Source organism: Megalops cyprinoides, chromosome 21, assembly GCF_013368585.1.
Source record: "Megalops cyprinoides isolate fMegCyp1 chromosome 21, fMegCyp1.pri, whole genome shotgun sequence".
Lineage (NCBI taxonomy): Eukaryota > Metazoa > Chordata > Actinopteri > Elopiformes > Megalopidae > Megalops > Megalops cyprinoides.
The window spans coordinates 4708969-4724626 of NC_050603.1; the positions used below are offsets into that span (position 1 = coordinate 4708969).

General features: G+C 51.5%; 1 protein-coding gene across 1 annotated transcript in view; it reads left to right on the forward strand.

Moving 5' to 3' along the window:
• The window catches only part of macf1a (microtubule actin crosslinking factor 1a), a 189364-nt gene that overhangs the window by 80837 nt on the left and 92869 nt on the right, over positions 1-15658 (forward strand). Inside the window, exons 6-20 of the mRNA XM_036555519.1 lie at positions 5132-5298; positions 5650-5762; positions 5921-6027; positions 6355-6474; positions 6972-7067; positions 7346-7473; positions 7698-7791; positions 8010-8164; positions 8296-8593; positions 9744-9872; positions 10413-10490; positions 11392-11553; positions 12196-12300; positions 12917-13012; positions 13765-13890. Of these exons, the coding sequence (XP_036411412.1) occupies positions 5132-5298; positions 5650-5762; positions 5921-6027; positions 6355-6474; positions 6972-7067; positions 7346-7473; positions 7698-7791; positions 8010-8164; positions 8296-8593; positions 9744-9872; positions 10413-10490; positions 11392-11553; positions 12196-12300; positions 12917-13012; positions 13765-13890 (1974 nt within the window). The remainder of the gene's footprint in view (positions 1-5131; positions 5299-5649; positions 5763-5920; positions 6028-6354; positions 6475-6971; positions 7068-7345; positions 7474-7697; positions 7792-8009; positions 8165-8295; positions 8594-9743; positions 9873-10412; positions 10491-11391; positions 11554-12195; positions 12301-12916; positions 13013-13764; positions 13891-15658) is intronic.

The following is a 15658-nucleotide window of genomic DNA, read 5'->3' on the forward strand; positions in this document are numbered from 1 at the left end:
TTAATGGGAAGGGACTCAGTCTGGACGCTGCAGCTTTGCTCCCAGGGGAGCCCCAAATCTCCCAGGACCCCCAGTCTTCAGGGTACGCCAGCGACATGCCCCTCACCTCCCCCGAAACGGGGGGTGCCACGCAGGCTGACTCGGGGGCCCTCACCAGCAGCTCCTCGGAGATTCTGGACTCGTCCGTGATGGAAAGCCCTCTGTCTCCCCCAGAAGGACCCCCTCCTTTGTCATCTCAGGTCAGGGTCTCTCTGTCCCCTCTCCAGAGCTCTGATTGGCTCACTGCAGCGCAGATCGAATGTCCACACGTGCCATGTGCAGACTCTGCTGGGAATATGTGTGTGCGTGTGCGTGTGCATGTGTGCGCGTGTGCGCGTTTGCGTGTGTGTGCGCGTGTGTGTGCGCGCGTGTGTGTGTGTGCGCACACATATGCCCGTGCGTGTTCTGGATCTTCAGTTCTGCCTGTGTTTGTTTACAGTACGCGGCTGTGTTTGTGTGGCTGTAGGGAGACGTGGAGAGGGAGGTGTTTTGTGTGTAAATATGCGAGGTGGTGAGTCACTGCATGGTTATGTCGCAGGTTAGCATAGGCCTGCTGTGTGCGCAGCGCCTGCTGCAGTGTGTCTGGGTTGTGGCTCAGTGATGGGATGTATTGGCTGTGCGGATTGATGCGGGACACAGGGAGTGTGTGTATGAGGCAGTTATTTACAGTATGTTTAATCCGTTTCTGAGTGGGAGCCCACGCTGAGAGCTTGAACAGCTTAGCCTTCGGTGTGAATCTTTTTCTTTGTATGTTTGTTACGGGCTGTGGATGTCGGGGTATACTCAGAGTGTGTTTGCTCTGTGTGGGGGTGTGTGTGCTTTTTTAGAGAATAAAAGTGTGTTTGGTCTGTATGTATGTTTCTGTGTGTGTGTGTGTGTGTGTGTGTGTGTGTGTGTGTGTGTGTGTATTTGTATGTGAGAATACGAGAGAGAATAAGAGTCTATGTGTCTGCGTGTGTGTGTGTGTGAGAGAGAGAGAGAGGATAAGAGTGCGTGTTTGTGTGTGTGTCTGGGTTATCAGCTCTGGGGAGAGCGGGCTGTGTCTTCACATCCTGACTGTGTCCCTGGAGTCTAATCAACACGGAGCAGAGCCTCTTTCTCCATCTCTCCCTCTCTCCATCTCTCCATCTCTCCTTCCTCTCTGCCAGTCATTACTCTGCCCCCTCCACCCTGTCGCAGTGTACTGACACAACCTGTCAGGGAGGGTGTGCTTACTCTGCCTTTTCTGTGCATATAGGGGACTGCACCAGACTGTGTGTGTGCGTGTATATGCTTGTGCGTGCAAGCGCATATGTGTGTGTGTGTGTGTGTGTGTGTGTGTGTGCATACATGCTGTATGTGAGTAGCTTAGCTTTAGCAGTAAGCATGCTCTTGATTCCTCTCTAACCGCCCCGTGTCTCCCGTGTGGCGGCAGGAGGGGGGCTGTTTTGGGAGAAAGCGCAGGGATTTAATGGCCTCGTTAGTGCTCATGCTTGTCGCTCATTAATTACTCCTTTAACCCCGCGCTCGCCGGCGTCGGCGACAATGACAGCTTCCTGTGGCGTGCGCGGTGACTGGCTGCCACTGCACTTTATCGGCTCTGAGTCGGCGTGCCTGATCGGGGGTTTTCGGCAGCGGGGGCCTTGCTGCACCCCCGCCTTGCTGCACCCCCGCCACGCTGCGTTTGCCCCCCCTCGCTGGGTGGAGCACCCCTCACCTGCCCCCTGGCCCCCCCTGTGCTTTTGTGTCCCGCGTGGTGGGCCCCGCCCAGACGCCCGCGCCGCGCTCATCTGAATAAAGCTGGATTTAAAATGTGCATAAATCAGCGCCGCTCTGACGGTCCCGCGGGGGATTCCACGCTCTCTCTCTGTCTGAAGCACCCCGCCGCTTCAAAGCGGTGTCAGATCCCACCCCCCTTCAGCCTCAGGAACCCTGCCCCCCCCATTCCCTCAAACTCCCTCCCCCGACTCTAACTTCTCCCCCCTCGGGGAGCCATCGTTCGGCTGCACTGCTTAAAACCCAGACTGTTCATATCGCTGCTTTTGCCTGCTTGTGCACTTCCTCCTGAAGCATGCCTTTGATTCGTCTAGATGATGAAAGATCATTTTCAACCAATCAGAGGACGGATCTGTTAGGACACAGGTGGTTGCCGCACACCATTGGCAGTCATGGTGTGGAGTTTTCGGTGGTCTTTTGCTGCTGTGTAGGGTCTCTCTGAGCGGCCAGGTCTCTCTGAATGCTCGGGTCTCTCTGAGCGGGCAGGTCTCTCTGAGAATGCGGGTTTCTTTGGCAGTGCGAGCCTCTTTGAGCGCGTAAGTAGCTCTGAATGCTCGGGTCTCTCTGAGTGTGTAGGTCTCTGAGTGCGTAGGTCTCTGTGAGTATGCGGTCCTGTGTGTCTGTCCCTCCCTGCGGCACGTTGCCTGTCCTTCAGGGCCCTGTGGGGTTCTGTACCACATGCTGCCATCACACTGGCCGGCGCTGACTGCATGTGCTGCCATCGGGCCATCGCTGGCGTGTGCTACCCGCACTGCCATCTGTGTGTGTGTGTCTGTGTGTGTGTGTGTGTGTGTGTGTGTGTGTGTGTGTGTGTGTGTGTATGTGTGTGCATGTGTGAGTGTGAGTGTGTGTGTGTGTGTATGGGGGTGCGCTGTGTTGAGTGTGTATGGGGGTGCGCTGTGTTGAGTGTGTGTGTGTGTGTGTGTGTTGAGTGTGTATGGGGGTGCGCTGTGTTGAGTGTGTGTGTGTGTGTGTTGGGGTGCGATGTGCAGTCACACAGCCAGGACAGAGTGGATTTTCTTCCTTTATGACCTCATCTTTAATCATCTTTACTGTAAGGAGATCAAGCCGCAGAGGGAGGGGCTCTGTTTACTGAAAGCGTCTTTACCCAGGGTTTTTCAGTTATACTGAGCATGAAAGAACCTTGTGTGTGTGTGTGTGTGTGTGTGTGTGTGTGCGTGCCTACAGCATGCAGAGATGTTTCTCTCAGTACTTTTCCAGCTTTATATGTCCTCTCTCATTCTGTGTCTTATTCTCTGCCTTTCCTTTCTCTCTCTCTCTCTCTCTCTTGTTCTCTGTCTTTCTCTCCATCTCTTGCTCTCTTTTCTCTTTTCTGTCTCTGGCCTCTGCAGTCTCCAGTCTTTTGGCTGTCTCTCCAGAGTTTTATCCTGTTTCTATATTAGCACCAAGAAGGGAGAAAGAGGGAGCGAGCGAGCGAGGGAAAGAGAGAGAGAGAGAGGGATGACAGAGGAATACTGATGACAGGAACCAGGCACTGGCTCACTCTGCAGATACTGCCTTCCTTTGTCAGGGAGCGGAGAGAGAGAACCAGGGAGGAGGAGCAGGAGAGAGGAGGGAGGGGGGAAGCAGAGGGCGGGGGTGCTGGTAGCGGTGTTGGGTGGGTTGGAAGGGCAGAAGGGAGTGTGTCGGGGGGCGGGGGGGGGGGGAGAAAAGAAGAGAAGAATGAAAGACAGATTGGGAGAAAAGGCATAAAAGTAAAAAATGAAGATAAGGACAAGAGGGAGCATTTGGAAGGAGAGATGAAAGGGGAAGGAAAAGAGGAAGTGACAGACAGAGGGAGGAGAGTGAAGAGCGACGGGGTGGGGGGGGGGGGGGGAGGGGGTGACTGGAGAGGAGCTCGTTAACGAGCCGGACAGAGACTAAAACGAGGTCAGTAATTACAACAGATCAGGAATAAGAAAAGCAGAGTATTCTTCAGCGGACCGATGTAACGAAGACGAAGGGTGGAGATAAGTGCATAAAGAAGGGATGGAGGATTTGAATGAAGCCGACAGAGACAGATGGGGGGGGGTCACGCTCGAGGCTAGTTTCGAAAGTGCGACGCTCTCGCTCAGAGTAGAGGTGAGCAGTAATTTCCATATTACTCTCCCAATAGAAACAGTCTGCGAAGTCAATCTCACTTAGAAAGCAGCGTAGGCCTCGAAGGGTGTTTCCATACACAAATCTGAGGTAACACTCAGAGTTGCATAACAACTCCTTAGTGAATAATGAGGTAGAGAGTTGTGTGGTTTGTGTAATAACATGTGTACAACCACACAGCTGTGTTCCACATAGCTGGCTATGTGGCTGTTATGTAACATTATGTTGCTGCTCTCTCATTCCTAACATTACCAAAATATTGCCACGCCACATTAGGTCAGCTTATTATAAAGCGTCACTGCAAATGTGGCTCTGTCTTCAGTGTGAGGTTAACCCTAATCTGTGAATTCTCACCTGCTGTTGTTGGTTTGTGTGTAGAGGTCACGACCTTCACGTGAGTGTCATCATGCAAACAGTCACTCCAAAAATATGCCATTTTTTCTTTTCTTGTGTGATGTCACACCGGTTCCTTGCTCATATTTTTCTGCTAAAATCTCAGGGAGTGCTGTGGTCTCTCCTATGGCCTGCTTCTTTCCCCTACTGTTGTGACTGATTTAAAGCTGAACACTTCATGTCCATGTAGGAAGCTGAAAGAACAGATAGAAAGCCACCTTTTGAAGTGAAGTAACTCTCTCCTGTTACCTTAGTTTTGACCTGTGGTTTGGTGTTCACCTAGGCCAAAGAGATAGAAAGAACTAATTGTTACTTTAAATTCAGGTGTCCTGTGTTGACACACTCAATAAACCATTCTCTGTCAGCCTGTCTCTCAGTACAGTCCACAGGTGTTAGATGTGTTCCACTTTCATTAACTGATTACGCTAGCTGGTCGTTTTGTCCTCAATACAATACCCTTGAGAAAGGTGTGGTATGGGTGGGGCTCCTCACTGATGGGGTACAGGGAACCCCAGTAACTCTACATGGTGTTTAGGGTGGGGTGTACTGTTGGGTTACTTTGTGTGAAGTGAGATTTATGAGTAGTGTATGTTTGTGTGTGTAAATCTGTTAAACCCGGGCAGTATGTTTGAGCGTAGTGGGGTGGTATGTATGCGTGGGTGTATGTATGGAGAGTGGGGCTTGGTAGTCATAGACCTTGTCCTCTTGGGTTGGGAACTTGCAGAGGAAACGAAGACCCCCCCCCCCAGGCCATTTCCCCTGCAGTGGCAAAATGTAGTGATTGGTTGATGGAGTGAAAAGGATTTTTAGGACTGACCCCCCCACCCTTTTCTCTCTCGAGCAGATCTCTGAGATCTACGTTAGCGGTGAGTCGGGTGACCTCACAGCCAAGGAGAAGCTGTTGCTATGGAGCCAGCAGGCGACAGAGGGCTACCCAGGCCTGCGCTGCGTCAACTTCTCCTCCAGCTGGAGCGACGGGCGCATGTTCAACGCCATTCTGCACAGATACAGGTGCGTCTGGGTGCACGCGCCCTCGCTGAATCACTGTGAGTGAAGCCTGACTCACAAACACGCAGTGAATCCAAGTTACTAACTCACTCACTGAATCACTGTGAGTGAACCCTGACTCACAAACACGCAGTGAATCCAAGTTACTAACTCACTCACTGAATCACTGTGAGTGAACCCTGACTCACAAACACGCAGTGAATCCAGGTTACTAACTCACTCACTGAATCTAACATGCACTCACAGACGCACGCACACACGCACACACACACATACACACACACAAACACACACACACACACATACTCTCTGTGTCTCATTAAAGCCCACTCCTCTCTCCCTGTGAATGTGCAGGCCCGACCTCATAGACATGGAGCTGGTTTCACGACAGAGTAACCGTGACAACCTGGAGCAGGCCTTCGATATTGCTGAGTCACTAGGGGTTACGCGACTGCTGGACGCCGAAGGTAAGGCCAAGAGGCTGGTCTGTGTGTTGGTCAGGCTGTGTGTCTGTGTCTGTGTGTCTGTCTGTCTGTCTGTGTGTTCCTGTATGTGTGTGTCTCTGTGTTTGTGTGTGTGTCTGTGTGTCTCTCAGCTCATCACTCCTCTCCTCTCTCTTTATAAGATGTGGACGTGCCGTCTCCAGATGAAAAGTCGGTCATCACCTACGTGTCCTCCATCTACGACGCCTTCCCCAAGATCCCTGAGGGAGGGGAGGGCATTGCTGCTCACGTACGTACTGCACCGCCCACTACACTCACTCCCTCACTCAATCTCTCAGTCTCTCACTCACTCAATCACTCGCCCTCTCTCACTTACTCACTCATTCACTAAGTTACAGTTTCTTCTTACTCACTTACTCAGTTATTCATTCACTCAGTTACACAGATTCCCACTAATTCATTCAGTTACTCTCTCTCACTCACTGAAGGCCACCTCAGCCTAGCCAGCTGCCGGTTTCTATCGTTCCTTTACAGCCCTCTAAGCATCTCAGAGTTTGGCTTTCCATAACTCCATAACTCCTGCAGTAAGGGAAATGTGTACTTCTCTGCCCTGTAGGAGGTGGACCAGCGCTGGCTGGAGTATCAGTCCCGTTTCTCCCACCTGCTCCAGTGGACCCGGCAGCACACACTGCTGATGGCTGACAAGAACTTCCCCCAGAACCCTGTGGAGCTGAAGGTGAGAGGGAAGGGGGGGGGGGGGGGGGGAGGAGGGTGAGAGAGGGTGGCGGGGACAGACAGATGGAAGGAGGGGGTGAGAGAGAGGGATGGACAGATGGAGAGAGGGGGTGAGAGAGAGGGGACGCCATGCTTACGGAGGGTTGGGAGGCAGGCCCATTGCATTGCACCCCAAGACGGACCTCAGTGCACCCCCAGTTGTCTCCTTTTATCCCGATGTTTACGTAGTATTGATGACTTTTTGCACACCCCTGTGGATTGCAGTTGCACCCCTCTGTATTCTCCCCTGGCGCCTGTTGTGAGGGGTGATAGGGAGGGAGGACTGGAGAGGAGAGAGCAGAAGGGAAAGAGGAGAGTGGAGGGAAGGAGGGAGGGAGGAAGGAGAGGGAGAAGTTTCATTGTGGAGGAAACTGCAATGAGGGACGGTAACAGCGTTGTTTATGTTCTTGAGACGGAAGGCTGAATGTGTGTACTCACTGTTGTCCTCGCCCCCTTTAGGCACTTTACAACGAGTACGTCCATTTCAAAGAGACGGAGATCCCGGGGAAGGAGCTGGAGAAGAGCCGGGTGGAGCACCTCTACAAGATGCTCGAGGTGAGAGGCGCCGGGGCGACCTGGATTCCGTTGCCGTGGACACACCGTGAGATGCGGTCAGTGCTTGGTCATGAGGCGCGGAGCTTCGGAACGGGAAACGCTCACAGGCGAAAGAGTGAAAAAGGGCCTGCTTTTTGTCCTGGAAGAACCGCAGTCTTAAGACACTCTTATTTATCAAAAGCTGATTGTCTGATAGGTGGGGCTGGATGAGGGGATAAGAATGCCCCTCTCTGTGCTCTCCCCCCCCCCCCCCTCTGATGTCTGTCTCTTCGCCCCAGGTATGGATAGAGTTTGGGCGCATCAAACTGCCCCAGGGACTGCACCCCAACGATCTGGAGGAGGAGTGGGGCAAACTGATCCTGGAGATGCTGGAGAGAGAGAAGGCCCTCCGGCCGGCCGTGGAGAGGTGGGGGCAGTTACATCAGCCTGGAGCAAATAGATCAGTGTGGGACAATAACATGTGCTTTAGGTACATACTGTAGGTCGCTGTGGAGTGATTGGATCAGCTTAGACCTGAGGAATCTGTGTGGGGCAGATAGATCAGTCTGAGGCTGTCATATAAGTATGGTAGTTGGGTGCTGTGGGGAGTTGAAGGTCGTTCTGAGATGCTGGTGTATCTGTGTCTCTTAGGCTGGAGCTGCTGCTACAGGTGGCTAATAAGATCCAGAACACAGCTCTGGACTGTGAGGAGAAACTCACTCTGGCCAAGAACACACTGCAAGCGGTGAGCACTGAGTGTCTGTACTGTCCGCACACGAGTTTAACGTGTGTGTGTGTGCGTGTGTGTGCGTGTGTGTGCGTGTGTGTGTGTGTGTGTGTGTGTGTGTGTGCGTGTGTGTGTGTGTGCGTGTGCGTGTGCGTGTGTGTGTGCGCGCAGTGTGCGTGTGTGTGTGTGTGTGTGCCTGCAGCGTGTGTACAGGTCCTAACCTTGTCTCTCTGTAGGACATGTCCCATCTGGAGAATGGGGAGCCGGTGCGCTGTGAGCAGGATCTGGGTGCTTATCTGCTGGACTGTGAGGCGCTGATCAGGCAGCTTCAGCTGGACCTGCAGATCCTGAGGGACGAGAAGTACTACCAGGTGGAGCAGCTGGCCTTCAGGTGAGTGGGCGGGGATGAAGAGTGTGTGTGAGAGAGAGAGAGAGAGAGAGAGAGAGAGAAACGGAGAGAGTGTGAGAGAAAGAGTGTGTAACGTAGTGCAGGCTGTGTAACAGCACTCTGTCCTCGCGCAGGGTGTCGTGCCTGCAGGAGGAGCTGGTATCTCTCAGACTGCAGTGCGCCAGCGTCTACAGGAAGGGCCACTTCTCCCCAGGGGGCCTGGCGGGGGATCAGGCCGGCCAGCGGGGCGCGGGCCGGGAGGGCCTGTCCCTGCCCCTGGGGGCGCAGACCCTGCTGGGGGCCGTGGGGGCGGTGGCGGCGCTACTCAGACGACCCATGTCCCGCGCAGAGCTGGTGGCCATGTCCTCCTCCGAGGACGAGGGCAGCCTGAGGTTCATCTACGAGCTGCTGGGCTGGGTGGAGGAGACGCAGGTGAGGGACAGGAAGACATTATGTTGCGTTATGTTGCGTTATGTTACGTTACGTTACGTTACATTATGTTACAGTGCGTAATGCTACGTTATGCTACGCTGCGTTGCATTGCGTTACGTTGCATTGCGTTACGTTGCATTACGTTATGTTGCTTTATGTTACGTTACGTTAAATTCATTTAGCAGACACTCTTATCCATAGCAACTTCCAGCACAAAAGAACAGAAGTGTATCCACCCAAGTTAAATGAGCAACGTTATCAGACCTGGCTAAAAACACTCCCAGACCAACGAGTATGAGCACAACACCATTCATGCATTACCGCAAGTTAACTTGTGCTAACCTGAAACTAGACTAAAGGAAGTCAAGCACATACACCACCAGTCACTGGATCACAGTGTCCATGACACATCGCCGTCTACAAGAAGACAAAGTATAGACACCTGTGAAAGGAATTATATCATGCATTCATTATTTTAAAACATGCTTTTGTGTATGTGTTGTTTTAAAGCATTGGCTTTATATATTATGTATTGATGAATATATTCAAGTATGTTTTTTTAAACTGAAATTGAGCTGTGAAGCAGAGAGAATTGATAGTGGAGAAAGGGAGAATGAAACATACAGGGTACAATGTGGACCAAACTCGCAGCGAAATCCAGCACACAAACCCAACCCCCCTTCCGGCCCAAATTGAAATAAAATGACTGCGCAAGCAAATGTTCTGTCTGGGGGAGGGACGCACCAGGCTGTGAGCGGCCCAGTCTGTGGCAGCCTGCCACAGCCTCAGAGACACAGAACGAGGCGTCGCGTTGGCCCTGAAATGAATTATTTCTGTTGCCATCATCAGCATTGTTTTTGCTTACTCTGTTATCATTATCATTACTGTGATATTAATTTCACTGCTGTGTGAGTTTTCCCATTTCTAATACGGCTGTTTTCATTGTTTGTGTATCTTGGAGATTCAGAACCTTCCGTTTGCTTTGCCAATAAAGCTGATATGAGTTTGAGAGGGAGGGAGAGAGAGAGGGAGGGAAGGAGAGAAGGAGGGGGGGGGGGGAAATAAACAAGTCAACGGGAAGAGTGGTGTGCTGGGAGATTCATGACTTCTGTATGTGTGTGTGTGTGTGTGTGTGTGTGTGTGTGTGTAGGACCTGCTGGAGCGGGCGGAGTGGGGTGCAGACCTGCCCTCTGTGGAGCAGCACCTGCAGGATCATAAATCCATACACAATGCAGTGGAGGAGCTACTGCGCAGCCTGGAAGAAGCGCGTCGCTACGAGGTACATACGCACGCACACACACACACACACACACACACACACACACACACGCGCACACACACGCACACACACACACACACACACACACACACACACACGCGCACACGCGCAATCTTATACTCACACACACACACACACACACGCGCACACGCGCAATCTTATACTCACACACACACACACACACACACACACACACGCGCACACGCGCAATCTTATACTCACACACACGCACACGCACATACACACACGCGCGCACACACACACACACACGCGCACACACGTGCACACACGCGGGCGCACGCACGCACGTACACACGCACGCACGCACACACACACACACACACGCGCACGCACACACACGCGCGCACGCACACACACACACACCCGCGCGCACACGCACACACGCGCACACCCTCATTCTTTCATTGAAAGAGACATGGAGCTTATGTTGCTGATGTGATTATTGTGTATTATTATGGACAGTTTGAGGCTGTGAGATTTGGTCATGCCTGTGACGCCTGTTTTCCTCTCTCCTCCCAGTCTACCATCTCCCCAAACTTCCGCAGCAGCTACTCTGAGACTCTGGCAAAGCTGGAACACCAGTACTGCAAACTACTGGTAAGAGAGAGTGTCTGCGTCTGCGTCAGCGTGCATGTGTGTTTGTGTGAGTATAAGATTGCGTGCGTGCGCGTGTGTGTGCATGTGTATTTGCATGTGTATTTGCATGTGTGTATGTGTTTGCGTGTGTGTGTGCATGTGTTTGCGTGTGTGAATGCGTGTGTGTATTTGCATGTGTGTATGTGTTTGCGTGTTTGCGTGTGTGTGTGCGTGTGTGTATTTGCATGTGTGTATGTGTTTGCGTGTTTGCGTGTGTGTGTGCATGTGTTTGCGTGTGTGTGTGCGTGTGTGTGCGTGTCTGACTCCCTCAGTCAGCTGCAGTACGGTTGCCCGTAGGTGATTAGATCACAGTGGTTCCATAGAGACTGCCTCATGCAGCTGCTCTGGGCCCTCGGCACCCCTGACCATATGCACGTCTCATAGGCCCCTCCCCCTGTGGTAACGAGTCTCTCTGACTGGCTGAAGGCAAACATTTAGAGAACTTTCTCATTGTCAGTAGTACTCCCCCGTTCAAGCTGGGGTACAGCACGTTCATACCCCATACATTTGGCAGCTTCGTCCACCTCCAGCGGGGAGTCTGGATTCATTTAAAAATACAAAGATGGTTTATTTCACACCACGGCTGTCCCTAGCAACTCTTTTCATTAAGCAGAACTCGTTAAACAACCACAGATAATTTAATATTCAGGCTTTTCCAGCTTCCCAGCAGAGGTTGTGTGGATGAAAACATCAACACAGAAAAGCAATAGCACTGACCGCATTAAACTATTCAAAATGACTGGCAGTGCGCAGTTAGCTGTTCCCACAGGAAACGAGCTCCGTTGTGTGAGCGTCTCCTCTGAGGGGCTTTGTGACTGACGCAGTGGAGTGCGCTGACGCCCCCTGGTGCGCGTCGTTGCAGGAGAACTCGTCATGGCGGCTGCGCAGCCTGGAGAGCCTACACGCCTTTGTTTCGCGCTGCACGGAGGAGCTGATCTGGCTGAACGAGAGGGAGGAGGAGGAGCTGGCCTTCGACTGGAGCGAAAGCAACACCAACGTGGCGGCCAAGCGGGAGCTGTACGCGGTGAGCGCGCGCTCTCACGACGCACCCACGCGCTGTTACGCTCTGCAGTGCGGCGTGGAGCTGTGCTGGGGTAGCAATAGCACACATCCATCACATTACACACACACGCACACCAACCACACACCGTAATATTTCATATCACACACCCCAAACACCAACTCACGTCGCTCCTCCAGACTCAGTTTCTCCACACACACTTAAACAGACAGCAACACCAACCAGAAGCTGCACAGGAATTACACTGACGCTCCAGGGAAGAAACATACAGGCCGAGGGTTAAACGCAGTGAGGGAGAGAAACTACAACAAACTACAAACAGCAAAACAACAATATATAAAAATGATATAAAAGGGGAACATGACCACACTGTGGTAGGGGAGTAGGTATGGCTGGAAGAGGGGTGGGTCTTCAGTCTGTGACAGAATGGAGCTAGCTCTTCAGCTGTTCTGACAGCAACAGGAAGCTCATTCCACCCCATAGGGGCCAAGATGGAGAGAGGACACAGTCGGGATGCATAATTACTAGAGGGCACAGCCAAGCATCCTGCACGGCCGCAGTCATACCCTTTGTTGCAAACTGCTTCTTGTTCTTTCACTTCTCCGTTCTGTTCTCATCACCTTACTCGTTTCGTCCTTCCCCCAGGATATGAGGTCAGAGCTGGAGGAGAAACAGGAAGTGATGCGCTCCTTACAGGAAACGGCTGACCGGCTCTGTCAGGAGAATCACCCGGCCAAGCAGACAGTGGAGGTGAGAGAGGCCTCAGGCTGTGGCTCCGTGTAGGGGAAAGACTGGCTTCACTCTGAAACAGTGCAGTGACCAAAATATGCATTCACGTGTAGAGGTGGGAGCAAAAAAATTATTGTCTGTGCTACTATACATCTTGCTTTTCCACTCAAAATGGAGCATTTCTCAAAATTTGGGAAAGAATCAATGCCTTTAGAGGGGAGAGACAAGATCTATATTAGCACACAAAATTTATCTCCCTTCCTAACATCTAAAAATCCCCTTAATCACCTGGCAGCTACATATGTGTCCCTTGCCATAACCTGATACACAATGTCATTACTTGATGTTTTACTGTATATGTAAATGTTCTGGTGACACATTTTGCATATTGTCATACCAGTAAAACTCAGATTGCTCCCTTCTGAATATTACTGCCAGTATGGATATGACATTAGGGCCCTGAAACATTGTGTAATATGCTTGCATCCATTTGCTGAGCTGAAGAAAATAATATTGTGGTCCCTTAATCCCCTCAGACTACATATCCATGTAGTAAAACAGACTGCACATGCCAAAGCCGTCTCAGGTGCCAGTGAATGGATCTCCGTCATACGGCCTTCATGTGCTCTCTTTCCAGGCCTACAGCGCCGCCCTGCAGACGCAGTGGGAGTGGGTCAACCAGCTGTGTCTCTGCGTGGAGCAGCACCTGAAAGACAACACCGCCTACTTCCAGGTACTTCCCCTCACCTTGGGGGGTGGAGGCGGGGGACCCTGGGAGCGAGGGGTGTGGAGGGACTGCTGTTAGATTTCTCTGAATGTTACTGCCCGTGCTTCAGAGTGTCTGGCAGTACAGGAGGAGACTGCATTTGGGCTCCATTTCTTTCACTGTTCTCTCATTTTGTTTTGTGAGGGATAGCCGCCACCCTCAGATTAGTAGTTATGTTCAAATTATAGCCTGACCGGTCTGGCTGAATACCCTGTATGGACGAGAAAGAGCTCAATTAACATGCTACTATCCCTACAGTCGAGAAATGAGATTTTTTTTTTTGAAATGACCTAAAGTGAACCTAAAATTACTTGCGGTAAAATGGCCAATTAGATGGTCTGAGAGTGAGACTTTGTGACCCGCACGAAAGGTCACGCTGTCTGCAGCTTGCCCTCAATCATCGACCTGTTTGTACAAGGGCTTTTCCTTTGGATGGCAAAACACACACCTACTCGCTGCAGAATTGCATCGTGGGTCGTCGGTTTAAATGCCCTCTCAGTGATAACTTAGGTAGCTGTACCCATTTTACTTCTTGTGAAGCCTCACTCCCGTCCAAAATAAAAATCAAAGCCATTCTGTAACAGATATTCATCTTAGAAAGCTTCCATTTCGAAGCATCTTGAAAGTGCGTGGTTCTGTCATTTTTTTTCCATGGTGATGAACTTTCTCTCTCTGCTCGGCTTTGTTAATGGTCAATAACCCTCCGTTTGCTCTCTCAGTTTATGAGCGATGCCCGGGACTGTGAGAGCTACCTGCGGCAGCTTCAGGACACCATAAAGAGACAGTACACCTGCGACAGGAACAGCAGGCTGGGAAAGCTGGAGGACCTGCTGCAAGACTCCATGGTAACAGCTGCTTTCACACGCATGCACGCACACATGCACATGCACATACAAACACAAGCTCTCCCACTCTTTACTAATATGGATGTTAGTCTGCTCTTTTCCTTCTCTCTCTGTCTCGTCTCTCTTGTGCAATCCATCTTATTGTATACTCTATGCACTGTAGAGGGTTATATGCACGGTGCTGTAGGGTTATATATACATTGCTGTAGGGGTGTATATAGGCAGTACTGTAGGATTATATACACAGTGCTGTAGGGGTGTATATAGGCAGTACTGTAGGATTATATATACAGTACTGTAGGGGTATATATAGGCAGTACTGCAGGGATATACTGTATACACAGTGCAGTGTGGGATCATTAGTTGGCCCTGCGGTGTAAGCCGTGCCGTGCAGCGCGATGCTCTGGGCTCGGTGGCTGGGCCGCACGCCGGGCAGAGAGCAGATGGTGAGGTGGGAGCGGGCAGCACAGAGCAGCGTGGCGGAACAGCGGGCACTTCCTCCCTGGGCATGAGCAGCGGAGGGGAAAAACTGGCCCGTTTGCTGGTAACCGAGCCACGCGGCCGCACCGGAGCGCATTACCAGCCTCTGCTGTAACGTAATGGTGGGGGGAGCAAGGGATGCGTTTAAAAGAGCTGCAGGTGGCCGGGCTGCTGTCCCCCCTGTGGCCTGGAGAAATTGAGTCTTGCGGAGTGATGTGAGTTGGTGTTTGTAGTGTGTGATATGAAATATTATGGGGTGTGTGGGTGGGTGTGTGTGTGTGCAGTATCATGGTTGTGTGTAATGCTAGGGTTGTGCGTGTGTGTGTGTGATGTGATTGTGTGTGTGTGTGTGTGCGTGTGTGCATGCGTGCGTGTGTGTCTGTGTCATGAGATTTGTGTGTGTGTGTGTGTGCGTGCACGCGTGCGTGTGTGTGTGCACGTATGTGTGTATGTAATATGATGGGGGTGTGTGTGTGTGTGATGTGATTGTGTGTGTGTGTGTGTGCGTGTGCATGCGTGCGTGTGTCTGTGTCATGAGATTTGTGTATGTGTGTGTGTGCGTGCGCGCGTGCGTGTGTGTGTGCACGTATGTGTGTATGTAATATGATGGGGGTGTGTGTGTGTGTGATGTGATTGTGTGTGTGTGTGTGTGCGTGTGCATGCGTGCGTGTGTCTGTGTCATGAGATTTGTGTATGTGTGTGTGTGCGTGCGCGCGTGCGTGTGTGTGTGTGTGTGTGTGTGTGTGTGTGCACGTATGTGTGTATGTAATATGATGTGGGTGTGTGTGTGTGTGTGTGTGTGTGTGTGTGATGTGATTGTGTGTGTGTGTGTGTGTGTGTGTGTGTGTGTGTGTGTGTGTGTGTGTGTATGTGCGTGTGTCTGTGTCATGAGATTGGTGTATGTGTGTGTATGTAATATGATGTGTGTGTGTGTGTGTGTGTGTGTGTGTGTGTGTGTGTGTGTGTGTGTGTGTGTCTGTGTCATGAGATTGGTGTATGTGTGTGTGTATGTAATATGATGTGTGTGTGTGTGTGTGTGTGTGTGTGTGTGTGTGTGTGCCTTTAGCATATGTCTCTGTTGAAAGCAGTGTGCGGCTCTCTAGTTCTCCCCAGGGAGAGAGATTAAACAGAACCGCGACAGATGCCTAGAGTTTTCTCCACACAACAGCCACCAGGTTATTTATCTGATGGTGTTAGCGTGCTCATTAAGAGAATTACCCGTCTGTTACCTCTCTCACTTTCCTCTTTTTCTCCCTCTCTCCAATTCCTGTTCTTTCGTGGCCCCTTT